This window comes from Palaemon carinicauda, chromosome 29, assembly GCF_036898095.1.
Source record: "Palaemon carinicauda isolate YSFRI2023 chromosome 29, ASM3689809v2, whole genome shotgun sequence".
NCBI lineage: Eukaryota > Metazoa > Arthropoda > Malacostraca > Decapoda > Palaemonidae > Palaemon > Palaemon carinicauda.
In genome coordinates, this window is record NC_090753.1 from 88,886,845 (window position 1) to 88,908,079 (window position 21,235).

The 21,235-nt window shown below is 42.7% G+C and overlaps 1 protein-coding gene across 1 annotated transcript in view; it reads right to left on the reverse strand.

Moving 5' to 3' along the window:
* Fem-1 (protein fem-1 homolog B) overlaps positions 1–14,671 on the reverse strand; it is a 38,059-nt gene extending 23,388 nt beyond the window's left edge. The window contains exon 1 of the mRNA XM_068352927.1: positions 14,461–14,671. Coding sequence (XP_068209028.1) covers positions 14,461–14,586 — 126 coding nt within the window. The 5' untranslated portion in view covers positions 14,587–14,671. The remainder of the gene's footprint in view (positions 1–14,460) is intronic.
* Between the last annotated feature and the right edge of the window lie 6,564 nt (positions 14,672–21,235).

Consider the following 21,235-nt stretch of genomic DNA (forward strand, 5'->3'; position numbering starts at 1 on the left):
ACAGGAGGAGACTGCTATTGGACACCTTGTCTCAGTTGTCGTAGCCGGTCCAAAAACTTAGGCCGACGAGGCTGAAAGAAAGAGGCGCTGGAGCCCTGCAGGGTCTGGAAGAAAGCGCCTTGGAGTGAAAACGGAAGTCGACTTCCTCCGCACAATCGCTGTCTATGTCTCTGTCCTTGGGCACAAACAAGCTCTTCCCAAGGATGGAAGGGTGTCTGAGGTTGTCGACATCCACAGATGAGACACCCGAAAGGAAGCCCTCGGTCAATGCGTCCAGATGTCCAACATCGAGCTTGCCCGCAAGTTCGAAACTTGGCGACGAAACGCCAAGGTGCTTGAGTCCGAGAGGAGGAAAGTACCCATGAGAACAAAACCTCGGGTCGCAACCGAGGAGGGGAAGAACCTGGTAAGCCCCTTTCCCGAGATGGAGAAGAGGAAGGGGTAAACCAGTCACCCCTTGGCCGATGGAGAAATCTCGAACGTAAAGCTCCCTGGCAAAACCCTTCCAGGGAATGACGGGGAAGGGCTAACCTAGGTTCTGGAAAGAAGAATGTTGCTCAGACCTCCCTGAAGATTCTTCCTGCTCTTGCATGTGCCATGCTCTGCGTTTACGGGGTGAGGCCCTGTTCTGGAAATACGCTCCAGAAGACTCGCAAGGCTGGCCATGCTGCGAAACCCCAACGGGAATCGCGGTCACAATCGCCCTGGCGCTCGCGCGATGGTAAATCAATGGTTTGCGCGTGGCCGAACGTGGAAGCGCCCATGTGCGGGCACGCTTAAACGCAAACGAAAGTGCGCGAAGGAGCGCAGAAGGAGGGCGAACATGGTAGGAAGGGCGAGAGCTGGTGGTCGGCGAGCGATGACCCGTAGGCGAGCAATGGATACTGCAGGAATCAAGCCGACGTTCGCGCAATGAAACACCGTCGGTCCGCGCAATGAAACACCGTCGGTCCGCGCGACGGAACGCCGTCGGTCCGCGCGACGGAACGCCGTCGGTCCGCGCGACGGAACGCCGTCGGTCCGCGCGACGGAATGCCGTCGGTCCGCGCGACGGAACACCGTCCGTCCGCGCGATGGAATACCGTTGGTTCGCGCGCGGGCGAACATTGGAGAGCATGTGCGCGGTCTCGCATGAGCGCAGGCATGTGGGCGTGCGGTCGCGCGGGCACGTGGACGCGCAGGCGGTCGGGAGACCGATGACGCGTAGGCGGGCGATGGCGCGTTCTGGCGAGCGATAGCCCGTAGGCGAGTGAAGGCGCATTGGCAAGCGATGGCGCGTCGGAAAGCGACGGCGTGTTGGCGAGCAGTGGTGCGTTAACAAAACGCTAGCGCGCAGGTGAAGAATCGTGCGGGCGCGTAGGCGGTTGCCAACGCGAGAGACTAGTGATGGTTAGCGCGCATCGCGCTAACAGAAGGCGCGCAGGTGCATCAGGAAGGTGAGCGCTGAAGCAAGCTGTTAATCAGGCGATCCTAGACGGTCAGAAAAAACCGTTGGCGCCCATTGGTGCGTGGCAGAAAAGGGCGCGCAGATGTGCGCTGGCGATCGAAGAAAGCTGGCGCACAGAAGGACAGAAGTAAAGGTGAGCGCTGGCGAGCAGGAGGAAGATCTACGGAAAGACTCGGCTACCGGAGATCGTGGTCCATAGCAGGCAAGCGCTACATCGCTACTGATGGTGTCCATGGAAACTGACACGCGTGGCAGATCGATGGCGATCGTTGACGCGTAGGAGATCGCTGACGCGCAGGCGAACGTTGACGCGTCTATGGTCGCTGGCGAGCAGAAGGCAACGCGTGGAAGAAGAGTCCTTGTCCAAGACCTGAACCGAAGTTCTAGATCGCGAGGGCGAACGTGGGCGCACAGGGCGCGTAACAGGAACCAACAGGAACAGCAGAGATGATCATCATGAGAGCGCTGACAATCAGGAAAGCGCTGATGAGCAGGAGAGCGCCTGTGCGCTAACACTGAGCAGGAGAGCGCCTGTGCGCTAACACTGAGCAGGAGAGAACACAGCAGAAGGGCGCGCAGGGGAACCCTGACACGCAAGGGAAGAACCCCCGTGGGAGGCAACCCTTTGCCCCGAAGGAATCGTTGTCCGTCGGGAGACTGATGTCCGTCAGAAGACCATTGTCTGTCCGTCGGGAGACCGATGTCCGTCGGAAGACCGTTGTCCGCCGGGAAGACCATTGTCCGTCGGGAAGACCGTTGCCCGTCGGAAGACGAGGTCAGACTGCTGTCCACCTGCACCAGGGGCAAAGATCAAGAAGGAGTTGTAGGCTGCATACGGAGATTCAAAAAGGCGCCTCTTAGCACCCTTATAGGGAGAAGGGAGGCCCTTACGACGTAGCGGACGGTGAGCCTTACGGCGAAGGAGGCCAACAGCAACAACAGCAGAAGAGTCCTCCGAAGAGGAGTCTCTATGAGTGTACTCTCTCGCGAACGAAAGAGAAACACTTCGTAGAAGAGACGGGTCAGCCAGTGACCTAAAAGGAGCAATCCTCCGAAGAGGGGCTCCTGCAATTTCCCAGCCCCTCGAGCGTAACTGCAGGTTCGACCGCTCAGCACCAAGAGCATAGTCGCACAAAAAAAAGGAAGAGAAGAACCCCCGGAAAGGGAAAAAAACTCAAGCCTGGACAGGAAAAACTTCCCTCGGAAGGAAAGTTACCCACCCAAGGAGGCGAGCCTCCTGAGTGTTCTAAAATGAACTGGAGAGCTGTCAATCGTCACGGGAGTACTTCCAGAAGGAGACACGCCCCTGACGAAGATCTATAGGGGAGGCAGCAACAGCCGAAACCCCAGGCCTCAACATTACAGAAACGAACTAGATCGGTAACTGTAAAAAAAAAAAAAAAAAAAAATCATTACAGTGATACCTCGGTACTCGACCATAATCCGTTCGAGATCCGTGTTCGACCTCCGATTTGTTCGAGTACCGAATTTTTTTTCCCCATAAGAAATAATGGTATATATTCTATTCCGTTCCCAAGCACTCGAACAGGCCCAAAATATTAATAAAACGTGTACCTAAACAACAATAATTATCTAAATGTGTATGAAATTGGTCAGAAAATCCTATAAAACAATTTTAAACCATTTACTGTACTAAAATAAAACAATTTTAAACCATTTTCTGTACTGTAGTGAACATACCTTTGAGCAGCGGTTCGATGGCATACAGGGATGGATGTGGAGAGGATGGAAGGGGGAGGTTACTGCTTGGAAGGAGAGTCCCCTTCCATGATGTGGCGGGGTAGTTCTCCTTCAGGAGTTGTTTCTCTCTCCAATGAAAGGGTGGGCAGATCTATTTCAGGGGTTTCTTCTCTTCTTTGTCTCTTCTTTGGAGGAGAAACAGGCTTTGATGTAGCAGCTTTCTTTTCTTTTGTGAAAAACTGGTCTATTGTTAATTGTTTCTTCCTCCTCTGCAGTATTCTTCGAAAATGATGAATACCTGTTCTATTACGAATACCTGTTCTATTACGAAACTTTTCAAACCAACCCCTGCTCGCTTTAAATGTAAATGAATCACTTTCACTGGTACTCGGACTTTTCTTCACTAATTCTTCATAGATATGCAACGCTTTTTCACAAATGAACGCTTCACTAACACTTTCCCCGGCCAACTGTTTTTCTTTAATAAATATTAAAAGCAACTTTTCCATCTCCTCAATCACTTGTGGCCTTTGCTTAGTTACCGCCGTAACTCCCGTTGCAACATTCGCCTTCTTAATCATTTCTTTATGCTTTAAAAACGTAGAAATGGTCGACTTCGCCATTCCGTATTCTACCGCTAAATCGGACACTCGTACACCATTCTCATATTTCGCTATAATTTCCTTCTTCAACTCGATCGTTGTTCGCACTGTTTTCCTCTTCTCCTTCCCCTTAACACTCATTACTTTCTTGGGACTCATTATGAAAGCTAAAAAAGCAATTAAAAGCACTGAAAATCACTAAATCACAACGAATGCTGATCGCGCGTTGTCTGAGTGACGCTCTCGAGAGAACTGATGCTTCCCGAACAAGCGAGAGTGGCCGAGATGGCGCGATCATCACAAAGCCCATGCGGTCGTCACGTGTTCGGCTGGTCGAGTACCGAATTTTTGGTCGAGCACCGCAGCAAAAATTTCTCGAAAATTTTGGTCGAACTCCGAATTGTTCGAGTATAGAGTCGTTCGACTACCGAGGTATCACTGTAGTTAACATTCATTCCCCCGGGAAGGCTCCGAAAAGGAATACCGAGGGAAAGGAACACAAGAATTACACAACAGGCACGTGCCCTCACAACCACTTACACTCACGGAAGGAGAGCTGTAACCAACACAGAATTATAACAATTATAATTATGTAACTATGTAATTATGTAATTTAAAAATGAATGAACACTAAAGAAAGAACGAAAACCCTGAAAGGAATCATTCTACAAAGCTGAAGAATCAACAAATACAATTAGATTCATAAACTAATTGAGACAAAACGTACGACGTAGCAACCCCCCCACACGGGAAGGAAGCTACCGTAGTAAGTAACGTAGTAAAAGGGTGAACGACCTCAAGAAAGAGAGAGAGAAAGACCAAAGTCAAACTCGATCGCGACCCATGAAAATACACCATGGTGGCCTAACTGCCGAGGGCTCCACGGAGATATCGTACACTACACACACAAGCACAAACTCTGAAAAGGAAACTTACTGATTTCTATACTCAAATATATACATAAACATGAGAAAATGTTTACATATATATTGAGTAAAAGAAAAGTAAGTGATTAAGTAAAGACAAAACAAACAATGGCTGCCAAGCGAGGACAAAGACAGAGACGTCTGTCCAAGTCCGACCCAAAAGTGAAAGTGGAGCAGCATTCACCGGTGGGTGATGGGGGAGGGGTAGCTAGCTACCACTCCCCTAACCCCCTGCTAACTAGCGCGGGGGTAATACACCCTCGTTAAATTCTAATAGCTCGCCATTTCAGCTACGCTAAAAGGTAAACCCAATGTAAATAGCGTGGTTTGTATTTCGGTTACGGAACAAATTAGAATTGATTCAAGCACAGCTGGAAGTTAGCAGTTAAAAACTTATAACAAGACCGGTCAGAAGAGGGGAAGACCCGCCCCTTCCGCCGGTACACTGAAGAGTAAGCTTGGTTGTGTATGGGACTTTAAGGGGAAGGTGAAGGCAGGAAGTCAAGTTAAAGGACTCAGGCTTATATAATTAGGTAGGTAGAGGTCGCTATTACCAAACTGACTGGCTAAAATCCTGTGATAGCTATGCTTTGACTTGGATAGGTGCGGAGAGTATTATCCTAGACACCTCGCGAACCAGAGTCGGAAGTACCATCAGGTTCACAGCCCAGGCAACCAAAGGTGTTGTACAATACAAGAAAAGCTCTTTCCCTTAAATTAATGAGTCTGTTAAGTGAGGAATGTCCAAAATCAGAGGTGAAATGAACACTCCTAATTCAACAGTAATAGCTGCTAGCTATCAGTGGTGTTTACGTGCATCAATGTCTGTCTATCTCTGTGGGGTTCCAACCTCTATACCCAAAGAGATAGGAAGAAAGGAAAAGGGGCTAGACACACTTACTCTTATCCTACACTTACATTGTAACTGTCAACTTAAGACATGGTACTTTTAGCCTTGCAAAGGAGTTAAGGTCAGTACATGACTTACTGAGTAGCAATCACAGGTCCTAGAGAAAATGTATTCAAACTTGTGAGTGCATTCCCACGAACAATGCGCAATAAGGTGGTCTGACGCTTTAATACTTCTACATCTAAAACTTGAGCTGAGAAACTTTTCTTGAATGCTAGAGTATCACCAACTTCTCTGATCTCACGAGTGCGTACATTAGTATGGTCTCATGTCCCGGGGGATCGTGTGTCATGTGATAGTCTCCCGAACTAAAGGAGATTATTACTTGGTGACTCTTTTGCCCTACCAGTGCTTAAGAATAGCTTCTGTAACCTAGGTCTGGCAGTTTGAATCCTCTTACAGTAGCACCTTAGCACCCTTACAGGGAACAAAAGTAACTCATCTAGATCATTAGTTACTTCCCTAAGCAAAGAAACAGTAAATGATGAAAACCTGGAATCAATGATCAACAGATTTTGAGTTTTGCCACGATACCGGGAACAAAAGATGAAAAATACGAGTCTGAGTAATTCCTCTATGCATTCAATCAAAGCCCAAGCAAGGAGAACTGTTTTAGGGTAAGGTCTCTATCCGAGTCTAGTCATATGGAGCTCTTTTTATGGACAGCAGCAACAACTTGGTCTCATCCTAGGATGGAGGCCAAATATCATGAGGAGAGACAGGTCTGTTCAATATTTCTAATGAGCATGGATAACTCCCACATGGAGGAAATAGCCACTCCTCTCAATCACAGTACCTGGCTCAAGGACTAACAATACCCCTTTCCTGTTGAGACAGCTCAAGGACTAACAATACCCCTTTACTGTTGAGACAGAGTCAGTTTTGCCTTTTGTAGGTACACCACAAAATCAGTTACAAGGAATAGAGGTTCCAAGATGAGAAGTATTCCTATCACAGCAGAAACAGAAGATGGCCCACTTTGCATGATATATATCAGAGAATGACTTTCCGAGGTATCGGAACATGTCTTGACAAGTGTCTCGACCGAAAAGCCTTTCTCTCAGAATAGGGGCTGGATAAACTCCACCCATGAAGTGATGAGACTTCACTGGTTATGGAACCTCTGAAGGTGGGGCTCGGTTGAAGGTGTTCTCTGTCTTGGGTAGTGCCATAGCCTCTGTACCATGGTCTTCCACTGTCTTGGGTTGGAGTTCTCTTGCTTGAGGGTACACACAGGCACACTACAGTATTCTATGTTTCCTTATTACCTTTCCTCACCGAGCTATTTTCCCCGTTGGAGCTCTTGTACGTATAGCATTCTGCTTTTCCAACTAACGTTGTAGCCTAGCTAAGTTAGATGGCTTTACTTAGACAGAGACCAGCTTTTTTGTAGGTATCAAAATGACAAATTCGGAGATAATTTGTATTTTTCCTAACCATACAAACCTTAGCTATTTACATGGGGTATTACTTTCGGCGTAGCTGAAATGGCAAGCCATTAGATTTTTAACAAGGGTTAACTACCCTCTCGCTAGCTAGCGAGGGGGTAGGAGAGGGGTAGCTAGCTACCCCTCCCCCCTCACACACCGGTGAACTGATTCATTTCGCTTAGAGGTAGGACTTGCCTTGGGGGACAGGGCTGGTGGGCAAATATGTGTAAATAGCTAAGGTTTGTATGGTTAGGAAAAATACAAATTATCTCCGAATTTGTCATTTGTTCCGTAACCGAAATACAAACCAAGCTATTTACATGGGGTGACTTACCCCTTAGGAAGGGTGGAAAGTCCCAGCCTTACTGGCTTTGGCTTTGCCCGGGGGCTCAGAATCCGAGTAAGCAGCACTCGAGAAAAAAAGAGTCCCTGCACCTCGCAAGATCCTTGCTCCGCAAGGAACGTGCGGCCTACATAAGCTCGTGTGTGGAGGGATGAAGTGTGACTTGTCCTAGGAAGTTGACCTGAAGTCCCTTAGATGGAATTATAGGCTAGGACGTTCCCAATACCACCTCGTCAGAGTATGGGGGACGCGATAGTATTATCTTAACACTAGGAACACAAGGAAGCATGGTTTACCTGCAGAGACTTGAGGTCAGCTATGCAGAGAACCCAGAATGCTGCTTTCCCCAAGAGAGGGGAGGATGAAGAAAGAAGTAAGGGCCAGACATACTTCTTTCATTCATGCAGTCTAAAACTGGGTAACAATGCCCTCAACCTTCTGCTACCTGTCCATTAAGGAGCCTGAGGTTAGACCAGCTGTTGTGTAGCCACCACAGGGCCGATAGAAAACGTATCGAAGCTCCTGTGGGTCACGTCCTGCAGGTAGTGGGCTGTGAAGGTCGTTTGACGCTTCCAGACTCTAGCTTGTAGCACCTGCGTCACAGAGTAGTTCCTCTTGAAGGCCAGGGACGTTGCGATGCCTCTGACGTCGCGTGCTCTAAGGCGACGTGACGGAGGAGGGTCTGGATTCAGGGCGTGATGGATGACCCTTCGAATCCAGGCTGAAAAGGTATTCTTGGTAACCCTCCTCTCCATCCTTACTATGCTCCCAAACAGGGCTTGCACGTGAGGACGAACTGCAGCTGTTCTTTAAGATAACACCTCCGACACCTTACTGGGCATAGTAGGAGATGGTCTAGGTCATCTGTTACAGAACGGAGACTCGAAATCCTGAAGGAGTCGAACCGAGGGTCCGGGCTACAAGATTTTGAGTCTAGTAACCAACTCAGGGACGAACCTGAATGTTACCTCCCCCTCTCCTCTTAAATGGGCGACGTCGTACGAGAGACCATGAAGTTCGCTGGCATGCTTGGCCGAGGCCAGAGCGAGCAGGAGCACCGTCTTCCAAGTCAGGAGACGATCAGAAGCTTGGCGTGGAGTTTCGCAAGGAGGTCTCTTGAGAGCACTAAGAACCCGAACCATATTCCATGGAGGGGGTCTCACTTCCGACTGGGGGCAGGTAAGTTCGTAGCTTCGTATGAGAGAAGAAAGATCCAGGGAGGAGGAAATGTGTTTTTTTTCCTTTCAGCCTGCAGGCCAGGCTTAAGGTTGAGCGATAGGTTTTCACCACCGAGAGCGAAAGGCGCATTTCCTCCCGCAGGTATACAATAATTCCGCTATTGCTGGAATAGTGGCATCAAGGGGAGAGATACCTCTCCCACGACACCAATCCACAGAAGACACTCCACTGCGCCTGGTAGACCCCTGCGGATGACTTTCGCAGGTGTTGAGACATCGGCTCCGCAACTTGTTGCGGAACGCCTCTTTCTGTGAGGGGATGCTGGATAGTCTCCAGGCGTGAAGCCGAAGCGATGCTACGGCTTCGTGGTAGATGTTGCAGTGTGGTTGCTTGAGTAGCTCGTGTCGTGGGGGAAGCTCTCTCGGGAGTTCCGTCAGGGGATGCAGAAAGTCCTGGAACCACTCTGCATGATGCCGTAGCGGAGCTATCAGAGTCATCGACAGGTTGACCGATAGTCTGGTCTTGTTGAGCACCCTTCTCACCCGACAGAACGGTGGGAAGGCGTAGAGGTCGATTTTGGCCCACCGTTGTAGGAAGGCATCTTGCCAGAGTGTCTTGGGGACTGGGACTGGGGAGTAGTACAGCAGCAGCTTGAAGTTCAAGGCTGTCGCGAACAGGTCCACAAAGTCAGGACTTTGTTGGCTACTGGAGGGTCCAAAGACCACTCGGTACTCACTATCTGCGAGGCTCTGCTCAGACTGTCGCAGAGCACATTCCTTTGCCCAGAATGAAGCGAGCCGATAGTGGTATTGAGTGGAATCGGTTCATCTCAGTATCTCTACTACAAAATGGGAGAGCTGTTATGAAAAGGTACCTCTCTGCTTGTTGAAAAAAGCCACCACCGCGGTGTTGTCGCTCACGGAGCGACCCGCCAGGGATTGTTGGAACTGTTGAAGGGCCAGATATACAGCCTTCATTCCTAGCAGATTGATATGGAGGTACCTTCTGATTCTGACCAAAGCCTGAGATCCTTTGGTTCAGAACGTGCCCCCCCCCCCCTCTCTTGACGCGTCCAAGAACAGCATCAAATGCGGGGGAAGGACGAGAAGATCCACTCCCTTCAAAGGTCCCCGTAGGTCAACCACCACTGCGGGTCCATTCGTTCCGCAGGTCCCATAGGGACCAGAGTGTCCGGGGAATCGTTGCCTAGGTTCCACCGGGACTTGAGCTGCCATTGCAGGGATCTCATCCTGAGGCGGCCGTTTGGAACTAGACGGGTCAGGGAGGAAAGGTGACCTAGGAGGCGTCTGAGGAAAGGTTCTGCGACTCTCCTCAGCCTTGCTATCCTGTCGTCTGATGGGAAGGCTTTGGGAGATTGGTGTCTAATATCCTGCCTAAATATCCCAGTTGTTGGGATGGAAGGAGAGAAGACTTCTCTAGATTTGCCATGATCCCTAGATCTTGGCAAAGTCCCAGAGGCTTGTCTCGGTGTCGAAGAAGGGTCGATTCCGAGACTGCCGGGGTTAGCCAGTCATCCAGATAGCGAAGGGGACGGATGCCGATCCTGTGTGGCCACGAAGATATCAGGGTGAACACCTGTGGCGCTGTGGAGAGATCGAAAAACAGCAACTTGAACTGGTAGACCTTGTTGTCTAAGCTGAATCTCAAGTACTTCCTGGAAGACGGATGGATTGGGATCTGGAAGAACCCGTACTTCAGATCCAGAGTGCACCTGAAGTCTTGTGGTCTCACCACAAGTCTGATCGACTTTGCTGTTCCACGCTGAACGAAGTTTGTTCGACAAACTTGTTCAGCCTTCAGATGCCTTCTTTACAAGAAAGAGTCAACTGAAGAAGCCGGGGGGAGCCGTCGACGACCTTATGGAGAGCATCTTTCTAGAGCATGGTCTTGGATTATGCCCGAAGGGCTAGCCCCTTTGCCGATCCCATGGCATAGGAGCTCAGCGACACTGGATTCGCTGTCAGGGGAGGCGGGGATGTTATGAACGGGATGCGATATCCTTGGCTGATCAAGGACATCGTGCAGGAATCGGCCCCGAGTTGCTGCCACCTGAACGCGCAACTTTAGGCATCCCCCCACTGGGGGGCAGGGGGGTTGCCAATCCCAGCGTTTGCGGCCTCGGCCGCTCCCTCTAGGATCACTGCCTCCCCAGGAGGACTTCCCGTCCTTCTTGTCCCTGACAGGAGGGGCCTGCTGTTTAGACACCTTTGTCTTTGCCGCCGGAGCCGGTTCCGATGTCCTAGGCTGACGAGGCTGTTGTCATTGAGGCGCTGGAGGCTTGTAGGATCTGGATGTAAGCGCCTTTTGGAGGGGCGAATCGTGATTCGATTTCCTCTACCTCTCAGCTGTCCGTCCCACATCCTTGGGCTCAAACAAGCTCTTTCCAAGAATGGAAGAGTGTCTGAGCTTGCCGACATCCACGGTTGGGACTTTCGAGTAGAATCTCTCGGTCACTGCATCTCAATGCTTCAACATCGAGTTTGCCCACAAGTTCAAAACTTGGTGAGCCGGGAATCGAAGGTGCTCGTGCCCGAGAGGAGGAAAGTTTCCATGGTCTTCCTGGTGCTCTCCTTGGACAAGTCCTCGGATCGCAACAGGATGTCCAGAGATCCAAGCCAGACGACCAGCCACGAAGTAGCCTGCATGGTGCACTTTGCGGCCTTCACCTGGCTCAAGATCTCCGAAGCCGAGAATGTCACCTGCCGGGCGGAGAGTTCGAGAGAAATTTCCCTGGTAAGCCCTTCCCCGGAATGGTGGAGGGGCAGAGCTAAACCAGGCTCCCCCATAATCTCGAAGTACCTCCTCTGCTGACGGCTGACAGCCGCAGTGTCAGCAACTCCCACTGGAGGGAAGGGGATCGGGCGATCCTGAGGAGTAGAGATGATGGGGCCTGCCTGAAAAGGAGAAGAATGTTGCCTAGACCTCTCTGAAGCTTCTTCCTGCTCCCGCACGTGCGCTGCTCTGCGTTTACGGGGTGGAGATCGTGACGACGATGATCTGGAAGCAAGCGCTCCAGAAGACTCGCCAGGTTGCCCGTGTTGCGAAACCCGACGGGAATCGCGGACGAAATCGTACTGGCGCTCGCGCGATGGTAAGCTCGTTGGTTCGCGCGCAGGCGAACGTGGGTGTGCCGGCGAGTGGGCGCGAGGTTGTAAGGGCTGCCATGCGAGGACGGGAACAGACACGTCTGCCCACCGTCCGAGCCAAAAGCGAAGTGAATCAGTTCACCGGTGTGTGAGGGGGGAGGGGTAGCTAGTTACCCCTCTCCTACCCCCTCGCTAGCTAGCGAGAGGGTAGTTAACCCTCGTTAAAAATCTAATGGCTCGCCATTTCAGCTACGCCGAAAGTAATACCCCATGTAAATAGCGTGGTTTGTATTTCGGTTACGGAACAAACTCATTATGATAACTAGTATCACTGTATTACTAGCCAAGCTACAATCTGAGCTGGAAAACAGGATCTACGAGCCCCAGAACTCGAACAGGGATAGCAACCCAGGCAGGAAAGGAAATAACAAAAACACTATAGTTTAAAAGTAATAAAAATAATAGGAAATACTTCAAGATCTGTGACAATATTAAGCTAAAATAGTTTAGTCACACGGAAACTATAAAAAGAGATTACGTCAACCTGTTCACAATATAACCTATGAAACAATACTTATGTCAACCTGTACAACAGCAAACGATTTGTAGTTAGTTCATAACCAATTTCTTTGATAACAAAATCTTAACTAAGGATACCTAGGTATTTGTACAGAAAATTATGACTGCTTTCATGTACGTACGAAGCAGCATTTTGTATGAGTTCCTCAAACCTTATTCGGTCCAGTGTGCTCCTCTCCCTATTTCTTTTAATTAAGACAATTGATGTAAACCCTAGCAGAACGGGCTTCAAAATTTATTTGTGTCGCCAATGATATGCTCCTATTTATAATTTACCTAATATCTGTCCTTCAATAAAATTTATTTAATGATTTCTATAATAACAATTAGATTTTTGGCATTATTCCTTAAAATTGTAACCATCTATTGGCTTAACATAGTGTCAATAGTGTGTTAAGTCCTAGGTTAGGTTAGAATGCATCTATTTACTTTACTCTATAATTTAGGGTGCCATATGTCAGGTTAGATTGGAGGAAGCCCAGTGGGGATGGTGATTTCACCCCTCCCAGTGGGGATGGTGGATTCACCCCTCCCACTGGTGTTGGAGTTACAATTATATATAATGTAAAACTTGTGCAAATAACATTAAAATAAATAATTTTCTACCCACAAACTATACATTTATATGTAACCCTTACCAATAAGGTTTCCAAGAGTTTCATCTACATACATAAGTACCTTAGTTATGGACATGTAAGAGAAATATATGTGCAAAGTCTATGTGCATAAAAGTTTGCATATTGTAAATGAGCTTCATATGAATTTCAAGTAAGATAATACATACTTATAATCCCATTCATAGATCAAAGACCAGTCTTAATTTGAATAACCTATATAACCCTAGAAAAATAAAAACTCTACTTTCGCGTAATTCACAAAATCAAAATGCACAGAACATATGTAATTGATTTCGGTATATGTTTACAGACCACGCTCTCCATATGCTGCCAAATAATGCAAAGCTATGGTTTTCCTCTATTAATTTTTCATAATTCAAAACAATTCGCCACTAGAGGCAATAAGTTAAAATTATAAAAAACTATAGAATATAAAGAAAAACTAGCCTGGTTTCCTCACTAAATGACCCAGAACAGATATCGTTAACATAGTCATAGTCAGCCAATCCTAACTTCGTGATGCCAGCGTACATGTGATATATATTCCAAAAAAAATACTAAATTAAAAATGGATTAATTACTCAAAAGTATCACCATTGTGAATTGTATATTTTAGGGACACTTTTGAGTAATTACTCAATTTCTAATTCAGAGGGCAATATATTTTGATTATATACCAAATGTACGCTGACATCACAAACTTCTGTTTGGTTGAATATGTTGACGATGTCGGTTCCAAGTTGTTTAGTGAGGAAAAAAGGCTATTTTTTTTATAATTCTATAGTTTTTAATAATTTTAACTTGTGGAAAATTGTTTAAAATTATGAAAAAGTAATAGAGGAAAATAATAGCTTTGCATAATTTAGCAGCATATGGAAAGCGTGGTCTTGTAAACATATCCCTTAATTTCAATATATCATGAATTACACATTGCAATGGCAAAGAATATAGATGATAAATATCAATTAATGGATGATCTATGACGAGTAAAATTCTACAAATAAAGAAAAGATTATTATTAAGGTCGTTATAGTCAGAATCTAACAACCAAATACATATCTTACAATTAACTTAATTATGGCCCTCTATACTTTACTTTCAGGGCTGTTTTCATGGTCCCATCGCACAGGACCTAAGAGATCTCTTTGTGTATACTTCCTAAGGTATTCAGAGTATCACAGAGCATATTCTGCGTTAATTGTCAAATCCACATTATTGATGTATTGGAAACAAGTCTTAGATTATCCAGAAAAAGTAACATTTGATATATTCTTATTTGTTCTTTTCACTAATCCTAGCCTGATCGTATAACCTAATTCTAATAATATTTTGACGTGGTTATTTTATCCTTTTTTAAGGACTAACAACGATACAATGCCATGCCTATAGTCTTTATCTCTTGCCCCAATTATAGCTTCATTTAGACTAATTTAGGCCAACATTTTACGCAGTTAGGCCAATAATACTTTGAGTATTTCACTCACAACATATAATTTAATTCACCCTCCGAAGGAACACGAAAATAAGGATGCCCAAATACCCAGGATAACCGAATCCTTCGCAGGAGAGGTCAATAACAAAAGGTGAGCCAATACGAGGAAGTAAACAGCGTTCCTCACCTGGCCCAAGAGATCCTGGCAATCCTGGTGGTTCCTAACGGACAAATGGGCGTACAGGGATATGGCCAGGCCTTCTTTAGCGGCGTGGTACACCCGCTTCTTCAACGAATCCATCCCCGAGGTCATTTCTCATGGTAATTGACTTCCTTCGGCACTACAGTGGTACCCTTCCTTCCTTCCAGCTGTAAAACCAAAACAATTGGGATCAGACTATAGAGGAATGAACCTCGGGGCGGATTAAAGGGAGAATTGAGACAAAAGAGCATCGCAAGATGAGGTTTGTTTCGTTTATGGAGTCGATTTAAGATATAGTTAAGGGATCGATGACTCCATCGTTCTGATGTTAATTAAAGTATCGTATATATTTTTTTTTCGAGTCATCATATAGAGAAAAGAAAATAATATATTTATCAGATGTGGAAAAAGAGAGAGAATAAAATAAAAGAATTAGAATAGAAAAGAAAACCAAGGAGGTGCCGATGGAAAGGCGAACTGAACTGTATGATGATTTCTGTGCTAATGTTGACATTCATGATGATAAAGACTTTTTCAATAGATCTTCAATATTGAAAGTCAAAAGACTATGAAGAATTGCCAATAAATCATTATATAGCAACTGACAGTAATGAAAGCCCTTCAAAGACAATGAATAAATGAATCTTGTGTTATTATGGAATACTTGAATAAACTGTATCTATACAGGAAGTACGGCAATCATAAAACTTCATAAAGCAAGCGAGGAGGAATTTTTAAGAATTTGGATTGAGAAAATGTAGGAATTGATATTAATGGGGAATACCTTAAAAACATAAGATCGCAGATGACAGAGTTCTATTAAGTGAATTGTGGGAGGAATTGCAAAAGTTGATAGATTTGAATAGAGAAAGAAATGTAGGACTGAAAATGAATATAAGTAAAACTAAGATATTCAAAATGCAGAAACAACAAATAAAGGTTATGGACGAACCTCGAGAGATTGTTACTAAGGGCAGACAGTAAGTATTTCACCTGGATAAGAGACCGAAATTAAAAGAAGGATAAGCATGTGATGGAGAGCATTTGGTAAACAAAATGAGAGAATGAAATGTAAAATGTCACTTTCTCTAAAAAGAAAAGTATTTAATCAGATGGTTCTTACCGGTATTAGATTATGCATCAGAAACTTGAAGTCTTACTAAAGCCTTAGAAACATGAGCTAGTTACAACTCAAAGAGCTATGGAAAGAATTGTGATGGGAATAACACTGAGAGACAGAAAAAGAGCACCAGTAGAGGATATTCTAACATATAAGAAAAAGAAATGGACATGGGCAGGACATATAATGAAAATGAAGACAATAGATGGATGTTAAGAACAAAATGAGTCCCCAGAGATTACAAAAGAAGTAGGGAAAAGCAGAGCAGACGCTGGATTGACAATCTAAGAAAATTTGTGGGTATAAACTGGCATAGACAGATCAGAAATAGACATGAGTGGAAGGACATGTCTGAGGCCTTTGTCTCGCAGAGGACTATAGTCCATTTCTTTTATCGAAGCAGATTTGCACAGACTCGCAGCGGTGCTCTTTTAGCTCGGAAAATTTTCCCGATCGCTGATTGGTTAGAATTATCTCGTCCAACCAATCAGCGATCAGGAAACTTTTCCGAGCTAAAATGGCATCGCTGCGAGTCGGTGCAAATCTGCATCTCTAAAAGAAATTGACTATAGTTATGGCTGATGCAGGGCCCTCACATACCTAACTGCCGCCCCAGGGCAAAGTTCCTAGTGAGGTCCCCCTCGCCCGCTCCCACCCCTACATTCACCCCCAACCCACCAGTTACAATTCCACCACCCTTTTAAAATCACTTTGCTGCCCATGGCCCTGTATATAGAAACCTAACTCTACTGTAAGGCCTAGTTACAGGATATCGAAATATATAATAACAGATTAATTACACTGGTGAAAAAGTATTTTATATTAAGTGATTTACAAACAGCTCTTAATTTTTGCTTCATAAACACATATTAACAGCAATGAAGACTTTGAAGAAAAAGAAAATAAATTGATTTCAAAGCAAAATTCTATCAGCAGTACAGAAACATTCAACCATAACATAATAAATTTCATAATGAAACATTTACAAGATTTATTTACATATCAGAATTAGGAAAAAAATAAATAGATATACTTTTCATTATTTGGTAGAAAATGGAATATTCAGTACTACATATCTATCTATCTATCTATATATATATATATATATATATATATATATATATATATATATATATATATATATATATATATATATATATATATATATATATATATATATATATATATATATATATATATATATATATATATATACAGTCGGTAGAGCCGTTGCTGGCATGGTTTCCGGCCCACAGGTGGGGGTTCGAATCCCCACCCGGCCAGAAGCTGTTACCATAAAATGAATTCCAAGTGGATATATATTCCCAAGATAGAATTCGGTATTAAATGCCGTTCGTGGGTGATATATATATATATATATATATATATATATATATATATATATATATATATATATATATATATATATATATATATATATATATATACATATATATATATATATATATATATATATATATATATATATATATATATATATATATATATATATATATGTTTCTTTAAATTTGTATGACTTAAAATTTTAGGTGTGATTCTCGACAGCAAATTTATTTTTGAGAAACACATAATGTCTGTGTCTTCTTCAATTGCACAAAAAAATTGGCTTATCGAGAAAGTCTTTCAAGATTTTCGGTGATCAATCTATTCTGAAGAAGTGTTTTAATTCTTTCATTTTACCTTGTTTCGTGTACTGTTCTCCTGTCTGGTCTTCAGCTGCTGATTCTCATCTTAACTTGTTGGACAGAAACTTACGGTCTATTAAATATCTTATTCCTGATCTAGATATTAATCTTTGGCACCGTCGTTCAATTAGTTCATTATGCATGTTGCATAAGATTTTACATAACTCTGACCATCCTTTACATTCATATCTCCCTGGACAATTCCATCCTGTTCGTAATACTAGGCAGGTAGTTAATTCCAATAGCCAGGCCTTCTCCATCATGAGGCTAAATACTATATAGTATTTTAAAAGTTTTATTCCAGCTGTGACCAAGTTGTGGAATGATCTTCCCAATCGGGTAGTTGAAGTAGTAGAACTTCAAAAGTTCAAAGTTGCAGTAAATGTTTTTATGTTGAACAGGCTGACATGAGTATTTTTATAGTTTATATATGACATATCTGTCTTAACGTTGTTACTCGTTTTAGAATGATTTATTGTTGATTTATTCTCATCCTTTATCTATTTCCTTATTTCCTTTCCTCACTGGGCTATTTTTCCCTATTGGAGCCCTTGGGCTTATAGCATCTTGCTTTTGGAATTGCTGCATAGGTTCTTTCAACTAATTTGAGAAACTGAGAAAATGTATTGGTATTTATAATTATATATATATATATATACTGTATATATATGTATATATATATATATATATATATATATATATATATATATATATATATATATATATATATATATACTGTATATATATATATATATATATATATATATATATATATATATATATATATATATATATACTGTATATATATGTACTGTATATACATATATATATATATATATATATATATATATATATATATATATATATATATATATATATATATATATATACTGTATATACATATATAAATATATATATTATATATATATATATATATATATATATATATATATATATATATATATATATATATATGTGTGTGTGTGTGTGTGTGTGTGTGTGTGTGTGTGTGTGTGTGTGTGTGTGTGTAAATAACTTCAAAATACCGAAGTACCATAAAATACAATTTTACCTTTATTGTTATGAATACCAAATTAGTTGAAACAACTCATGCAACAATTCTAGATTTTGCAATATATGTATATATGCGGCGTGAACTGGTCTAGTAGTTCGGTAGTTTTAAGTTATTTAAATTTTTTTCTGGTTTAGTATTCTGAAGTTATAAAGTAATTTACAGCTCTATCTTGACTTTCCAAGGAGCAACATCTAAATAGAAAAAACTCATAGCCCATAGAAATGCAGTTTTCGATATCGTCTACACGAAGAAGAGAAAAGTATTCACACGACGTCTACATATACGTGTTTGATGGTTATGCTGATGATAAGAGAAGAACATTTTGTGAGAAAAGAAAGCTCTGCAAAGCTCGGATACACGTTAAAATGTAAGAACACAGTTACAGAATATTCCAAGTATGAATATTATGTATTTTCGTAATTATGCATAAAGGCTTGGTGAATGTGATTTGATACATATAGGCCTAGTCCACAAAGTAACACAATATTTTGTCAGCAGATTTGTAATTTACTAATGTCAACGTTAGAAATTGTGAAGTGGTAAAACAAATTAATGAACACACGCATGCAGCCTCGGCATCTAAAGTTGAAAGAGAGATACTTATAACAAAGATAAAAGTGCGAGCTGCTGAAACTTCTCAAGTAATTAACGAGTGCCTTGTATATTTGCCTGAAGCTTGATAAAAGAGTGATACCTAAAGAAAATTCTGCATAGGATGCGGAAAAAAAATTGCCGATTTCCCAGGAAATTTGGGCAATTTAGAACTTGTAATACCCAATAGCTTTAAATTTATCATGGAACTGATAGTATCGAAGAACAGTTTTTTCATTAGCTGAGAGCTGTGATGCATCATGTAGAATTTTGGTATTTGGAAGTAAAGGAATTGCAATTTTCTTAGTCAAACAGATAATAAAAAAATTAAAAGTATTTATAAAAATTTTGACTTCCACCTTATAATTAGCATCATAATGTGTATATATGCGGCGAGAATGGTCTGCGGCAAAAAATAGCCCACGGAAATATGGAATGTGGCCGGATGGCCACGGCAAAACGTCCCATCCCCTATATGTATATATATATATATATATATATATATATATATATATATATATATATATATATATATATATATATATATATATATATGTGTGTGTGTGTGTGTGTGTGTGTGTGTGTGTGTGTGTGTGTGTGTGTGTGTTGAATGGAGAGTTACTTGGGGAGGTGGATCAGTTTAAGTACTTGGGGTCTGTTGTTGCAGCAAATGGTGGAGTGGAAGCAGATGTACGTCAGAGCGTGAATGAAGGTTGCAAAGTGTTGGGGGCAGTTATGGGAGTAGTAGAAAATAGAGGGTTGGGCATGAATGTAAAGAGAGTTCTATATGAGAAAGTGATTGTACCAACTGTGATGTATGGATCGGAGTTGTGGGGAATGAAAGTGATGGAGAGACAGAAATTGAATGTGTTTGAGATGAAGTGCCTAAGGAGTATGGCTGATGTATCTCGAGTAGATAGGGTTAAGAACAAAGTGGTGAGGGTGAAAACGGGTGTAGGAAATGAGTTAGCAGCTAAAGTGGATATGAATGTGTTGAGGTGGTTTGGCCATGTTGAGAGAATGGAAAATGGCTGTCTGCTAAAGAAGGTGATGAATGCAAGAGTTGATGGGAGAAGTACAAGAGGAGGCCAATTTTTGGGTGGATGGATGGAGTGAAGAAAGCTCTGGGTGATAGGAGGATAGATGTGAGAGAGGCAAGAGAGCGTGCGAGAAATAGGAATGAATGGCGAGCGATTGTGACGCAGTTCCGGTAGGCCCTGCTGCTTCCTCCGGTGCCTTAAATGACCATGGAGGTAGCAGCAGTATGGGATTCAGCATTATGAAGCTTCATCTGTGGTGGATAACGGGGGAGGGTGGGCTGTGGCACCCTAGCAGTACCAGCTGAACTCGGTTGAGGCCCTTGTCAGGCTGGGAGGAACGTAGAGAGTAGAGGTTCCCTTTTTGTTTTGTTTCATTTGTTGATGTCGGCTACCCCACAAAATTGGGGGAGGTGCCTTGGTATATGTATGTATGTATGTATGTATGTATGTATGAATGTATATATATATATATATATATATATATATATATATATATATATATATATATATATATATATATATATATATATATATACTGTACATATATATATATATATATATATATATATATATATATATATATATATATACTCGTACATATATATATATATATATATATATATATATATATATATATATATATATATATATATATATATATATACATATATATATATATATATATATATATATATATATATATATATATATACATACATATACATATACACACACCAGGTTAGGCTACAGTTGTTTAACATTCATTCTTGAATTACATTTTCAAAATTCACTGCCATCAGTGTTTCAGACTCAATGCTGAGGAGTGCCAGATTTGAAAGTGTCTCCTGGCCCATAGTATTTCTCAGGTATGTCTTAATGAGCTTCAGTTTGCTGAAGGATCTTTCACATGAAGCAACTGATGCCCCTACAGTCAATAATAACCTAAGTGTCACTTGGAAGTTAGCGAATCCTTCACCATATTTCATACTAAAACTAAGGAGTTCTGTGGCTGATTCTATGTTTCTGTTCCTTACCAAGAACTTTACATCTTGTATCTCTTGGCATAGTTCTGATGCTTTCGGGTCTTCGTCATATTTTTGCTCCATGCCTTCGCACACTGCATCAACTTCTTCGTTTTTGCCAAATAATTCTTTAGGGCGCAGGAAATGTAAAATAAAAAGAAGATATTGAGAAGAAAACATTTTTAAGTGCATGATTTTCGTTGTCA